The sequence below is a fragment of the Henckelia pumila genome, chromosome 4, assembly GCF_033568475.1.
Source record: "Henckelia pumila isolate YLH828 chromosome 4, ASM3356847v2, whole genome shotgun sequence".
In the NCBI taxonomy this organism is placed as follows: Eukaryota; Viridiplantae; Streptophyta; class Magnoliopsida; order Lamiales; family Gesneriaceae; genus Henckelia; species Henckelia pumila.
In genome coordinates, this window is record NC_133123.1 from 118,746,490 (window position 1) to 118,752,289 (window position 5,800).

The window sequence follows — 5,800 nt, forward strand, 5'->3', positions numbered from 1 at the left end:
TTGCCAATAGCCGTAAGCACAAGGGTGGGGCAATAACTTTTTAAGGAAAAAGAGTCAAACTCTTGCTTTGATTATTTTTCCATAGCCATTTTTGTTCAGCTGCGTACAGACCATATATCACAAGATTAATATTTTACCAAATAGGAGTCAGTATGTGTGGCACCCATTGGATCTTCGGAGCATCGTGCGCGTACTGGTGGTGCTTACGTTCTGAGCATGATGTTCCGGAGTTTGATCCTTGTTTTCCAGTATATTCATGTATCATGATGACTAGCATTGCGTAAAACTGTATACTCATGTTTACGTACTAGACGTTAGCGCTCAAGTCCTCAGACACCCCCTTCGACGGGGCAGGTTTGCAGGTTGACCAGTTTTGGATCAATTTTCGGTCGGTGACCAGAGTTTGGAAGCAAAGGTTGTCGGTGGATTTAGTTTAAGTTGTTTCTGGTATTTAAATTGATTCGATTGGGCCGTATTATTAAGTTATCTTGGGTTTCCAGTTTACTTCCGATTGTTTTCTGTCGGTTTGTTATTTAATTAAGTTTCCGCAGTTATCTTTGATTATGTTTATGTGTAAGTTAATTGCATGCTTAAGTCTCAGCTTAGTAGATGATCCAAATCGGGTCATTACAATTTTCCATCGTGAATAGTGCATGGTTTCACCGATAGATGTGTGTTAGTTTAGAATAGAAGGAAAATGTTAAATTCAAATGGTTAAGACTCAATGTACTAAGATTCGGCCTAGGCGCTAGGCATCGACCAACTCCACCGAGAAGTGCTAGTCGGCTAGCCTAGGCAGCCCGAGGCACCGACTAATAGACCAATGGATTTTAGGATTTTTTCTTTTTGGGTTAAATTAAAATCCTAATTTAAAAAACTAAAGAAATGTTTTATTCACCATTCCCTCTCAACGCCGTTTTCACAGAGCAGAGAGAAAAACAGTGAAAATGTTATTACAGAAGAGAAAGAAAAGATAATTGCTTCACCGATCCTCCGAAAACCCAATTATAGGTTTTCGTTCGATGAATAATAATTTGTTGAAAATTATGGAGTAGAAGAAATAACGTAAATTTATGATATTCTATTGGTTGCATCAATTTGAATTTATTTTAAATTTAATGTTATTGTGTTGGAGTTAATATGTGATTTATTATGTTGACACCGTATAATCTATCTAGTAGCACCTAATCTTTGCCTAGACGATTTAAGTGTTAGATGCTGGCCTAATGGTCGACTAGCAACTAGCGAAGTTTAGAACATTGTTAAGACTTAAAAGTGGGTAGTACCGGGATTTGCTAGGTAGTTAAGGTTATTAGTGTAACATTCACGTAGAAGAGGGATTTAGCCCAATTAATCTTCATTTAAAATACTCAAATAATATTTGAGAGATTCTATAAAATACTTTTCCATTTTTATTGCATCACCTCTCCCAAATACTACATTATTCCATTTATTTAATCCAATACCCCCTACAACCCGAATTCATCAATCGCACTTATCGGATCCAAAATGCAACAATCCGATTCCATTTCATCCTAAAACCTTTCAGCCTCTTCAGCGGCACCCATGGCTTCTCACGTTTTGCCCACTGCCGGAATCACACTGAGCACGAACCCACTTCTAACATCTTCGTCCTCTTCTTTTAAACCCTCTCTTTGCACCAATTTTCTATCTCCAATCGTCGGTGGCAGCGTCTCGGGTGACTTTTCGGGTCAAAGAATCTGCCCCGCTTCACTCAAACCTACTTCCTCAACTTCGCGTGGCAAAAGGGGTGGCGTCACTATGGTAATTAATCATATATGTGCAGTTGTGCTTATTATGTTGATTGGTGAAATGGGTGTCGGATGATTTTAAAGAAATGATCTTTTTGGAGTCTTACTTGATTAGTTACGGTGATGTTCTGTTGCGCGTGAAATGAGGATGCATGTGCTGTGATTGACGGTGGGATTTATACTTCTACTAGTTTTGACGCCGTGGAACTGTGAAATGTTATTATCCTTGTAATTAAACTGTGAAATGTTATTATCCTTGTAATTATTTCAATGAGAGCATGCCTCATTGTGTCGTTAAGATTCAGTTTTTACGCTAAATTATGGTGGCAAATTTTTTGCTTTAGTGTAATTCTAGTTGGCCACCATTTGTGCGTGAGTTTATACCAAATAGAGATGGTGAGAAGAGGAAATAAATGTCATGTGACCGATTTTTTGTGATACTATTTGGAGTCAAGTACCATCATTTTGAGTTCAGGTAAGGAAAAATATTGTGTTCCTTACTGTTGAGAGTGTATTTGTCGATGCCAGGTAAATACTTAAAATTAACCAAACAAAAGAATCGAAGAAACTATGCATAGCCTTGGAAAACTGTTATGATGCAGGTGTCACCAAAATTGCTCGTACTTGTATTTTGAACTCATTATCTTATTTTGTGCCTGCTTCTGAGACAAGTGTTTACTGTTTAGTTGCATAGAGAATGGTATTTGTCAAGTTTCTTGAGTGATCATATGCTACTTTTTTCAGGACGCGAGTAGTGGCTGCAATCACTGTTAAATTGTTTTCTCTATTTGTCTTTAGTAACTTTTATAGATGGTTACTGTCCCTTGCTATATGTAATCAGTTACCAAGTTCAACTCTATTTATATGGTATCCATCTATACCATGTAATAAGCAAAGCAAGAGCATGTTGGATTGGTTTCTTTAATGTGTCGAAGAAGTTACTCTAAAATGCTCTGTCATTTGTGTGTTTTCAAAATGCTCCACTCAAACTATGTATTAACCATTGTCGATATTGTATAATAAGCATAAGAATGAAAATCAAATCGTAAATAACATATTTTAAGTTAATTTTGCATCGTAGTTATTTAAATCAATTTTATAATTTGTTATTAAATATGTTTTAACAAAATTACATGATTCTATAAAATAAAATATATTTTCCTGTGCATCGTGTGTGTTTTCCTCACTGTTACTAATTATGCTAGTGCCAGCCTTGCTTATTATCACATTTATGATTAGCTACAATATGTTAGGTTATTCCCTTCTCTAGGGGAAGCGCTTGGGAGCAAGCTCCCCCAGATTTGGCATCATACTTATACAAGAATAGGATTGTCTACTTGGGAATGTCTCTGGTTCCTTCTGTCACTGAATTGATACTTGCAGAATTCCTTTACCTGCAGTACGAAGATGAGGAAAAACCAGTTTACCTTTATATTAATTCGACAGGGACAACCAAGGTTTGACAATTCTTTTTTCTTTTTTCTTTTTTCTTTTTTCTTTCTTTCTTTTTTTTTAAACCTAATAATGTCCCTAATCTTTGCAAATGACCACAGATACATTGGCACTTTAAATCTTGCCTGTCTACTATGTTGCATTATTTTTGGATAAATGTTTTCAGAATAACAACTATAGCAATCTAAAGCAGAGATTTATCATGTCACTTGCAGGAACACATTTCATTGACAGGCATTATTTTTCCTAAGAAATTCTGCATATGCTAGTATCTATTCATGTTTATACTGTAGTTTGTACATTTTTCAGGGTGGGGAGAAGTTGGGCTATGAGACAGAAGCTTTTGCAGTATATGATGTTATGAGGTTATAAATCTTTCCCTTATATTTTAAAATCTCATGCACAATTCTGATCTTGAAATTGTAAAGGTATTCCGAAAATTTGAATGAATACGTTAGCTTGTCTTGGGTTCGCTACCTCGGTTGCTTTACATAATTTCAAATTTGTAAAACCCCTATAGGTACGTGAAGCCACCCATTTTTACACTGTGTGTTGGGAATGCTTGGGGAGAAGCAGCTTTGTTATTGGCTGCTGGTGCTAAGGGGAATCGTTCTGCCTTACCATCCTCAACAATCATGATAAAACAGGTCACTTTAAAGCACATTACGTTTTGTTCGTATTCCATTCTACGGCGTCCCTAGCGGGAAACATGAGGATGAGTGTGCGAGAACTACGATCTTTAGCTCTGGAACTGAACCATTATACCCAAACATAGAGGATTTCTCATCTGACTTAGCTTCCAAATAACTGGTCTAGTCTAAGAATGATGCACAGAAATCATCATCTTTTCTTTTCTTCTTTTGTTTTTCTACTTTACGTTGTTTTGAGACTAATACAGGATACCTGTGTAATTTTACAGCCAATTGCCAGATTTCAGGGTCAAGCCACTGATGTAGAGGTTATGAGGAAAGAGATTAGAAATGTGAAGGCTGAGTTGGTAAGTTGTAATGACAGTCATATTTGGCAATTGTGTCACTCATTTTGCCCCCTTGACAAAACCGAAAAGAAGAATGCTTATATTTCTCTTATACACGTGGGATTCTATACCATGCGTGAAATTTATTGTCTGGAAAAGTTTTTGATTCGGTTGCATGCAAAATAGCCAATTTCTTGGACTCCACCTTTATGTATCCAAACAAGAAACCGTGCTCCTTTATTTGCATTGGAACTTACCTATACTTAGCAATTTCATGTTTGATTTTGAAAGGTTAAGCTCTATGCAAAACACATTGGAAAATCACCGGAGCAGATTGAAGAAGACATAAGGCGTCCAAAATATTTTAGTCCGAGTGAGGCAGTGGAATATGGGATCATTGACAAGGTACTCCGAATAGTGGAATATTGTGCTTAGCCCTGAAATATCACGAATTTACACTTCCTCTTATTATTTGTAGGTTCTGTACAACGAAAGGGGCACTGAAGATAGAGGAGTTATGTCCGACCTCAAGAAGGCACAACTTATCTAAAGGTCTCGAAGTTCTTTATCCTGTAACAAGCATAGGAGCGAGATAGTGGTTATCCACACATAGTCTTAGAGAATCCAATGTAAGATGTGCAGGTAAAGAATTCAGCTTCCACAGGCAATTCATCAAGAAATGCTAGTCTATTACCTTTGCCTAGAAAATGCTTGAACTTCTTTGTTCTATATGTTCAATTCTTGAAAGTTTTTTAAGAGGGCTACTGCTAAAAGCAATTGTCTTATCTAGATCACCCTCTTTTACTTGAGAGTGAGGTAATGGATGCATGCATGTTGTTGCTATGAATGGAGAGCAATTATCTCATGTTAAGTTATATGGAACAATGATCGAATCTTATCCGTGTTGTTTGTACATTTAATCATTCTGATTATTTTCTGTAGTTCATGCTATGCTAAAAGTGGCAGAATTACGTTTATTGTGAGGAATCTTCATTGTTTACAAATCTAAGGACCGTCCCGAGAAGGGTTCTAAAACCGACAGGTTTTGATTTCGGAACCTACATTTCTGTACTAAAGGAATGTAGAACTAGAACCATCATAGCCAGTTCTATTTTCATTTTCAATGGTGCTAGTTTCGGTACGGTTATGCTTCAAAGTAACTTTTGTTAATTTTTTTTTTTTGAACAAATAACTTTTGTTAAATTTGATTTCATAATATTCGACAAATCAAGAAACAGTAGTTGTGTGATTTATTTGTTAAAGTTATACTTGCTAAACAATGGGAAAGAAATAAAAATAAGACTCAATTTAGATTGTTGTAACATTGTTCTGGTCATGCAACTCATATTCAATTTTATTTTATTATTTCGTGCATGACATGCCACACAAAACTTCGTGGTAAATAATGATATCTAATGAGAAATTGTTACCTGTGTGATCTCGTATTTCCAAATGAAATAAACTAAAGATTATTTCACTTTATGCCTAAAATACCCTTGTAATTACAAAACCCTTGTATAGGGCAAATGACATTTCTGGTATAAAATGAGTTTATTTAAAATGTTTTCAATTATATAATTTATTAATTTATATTTATAAC

General features: G+C 35.7%; 1 protein-coding gene across 2 annotated transcripts; it reads left to right on the top strand.

Moving 5' to 3' along the window:
* Positions 1-1,462: 1,462 nt before the first annotated feature.
* LOC140864694 (ATP-dependent Clp protease proteolytic subunit-related protein 4, chloroplastic) lies at positions 1,463-5,096 on the top strand. 2 transcript variants are annotated; one of them, XM_073268991.1, is made up of 7 exons: positions 1,463-1,785; positions 3,173-3,229; positions 3,534-3,589; positions 3,745-3,871; positions 4,144-4,221; positions 4,492-4,605; positions 4,679-5,096. In XM_073268991.1, exons 1-7 carry the CDS (start codon positions 1,567-1,569, stop codon positions 4,748-4,750), a joined length of 723 nt encoding a protein of 240 aa, XP_073125092.1. In that variant the 5' UTR covers positions 1,463-1,566; the 3' UTR covers positions 4,751-5,096. The 2 variants fall into 2 exon arrangements, with proteins under 2 accessions (XP_073125092.1, XP_073125091.1); XM_073268990.1 differs by having other exon boundaries at positions 1,468-1,785; positions 3,026-3,229.
* Positions 5,097-5,800: the final 704 nt, after the last annotated feature.

What these genes read in the sequence shown, in the direction of transcription:
- LOC140864694 (XM_073268990.1), top strand. Translation starts at nt 1,567, where the DNA reads ATGGCTTCTCACGTTTTGCCCACTGCCGGAATCACACTGAGCACGAAC. An exon ending in ATTCGACAGGGACAACCAAG is followed by an intron (nt 3,230 to 3,533) that starts GTTTGACAATTC and finishes TACATTTTTCAG; the next exon opens with GGTGGGGAGAAGTTGGGCTA. An exon ending in GAAATGTGAAGGCTGAGTTG is followed by an intron (nt 4,222 to 4,491) that starts GTAAGTTGTAAT and finishes TGATTTTGAAAG; the next exon opens with GTTAAGCTCTATGCAAAACA.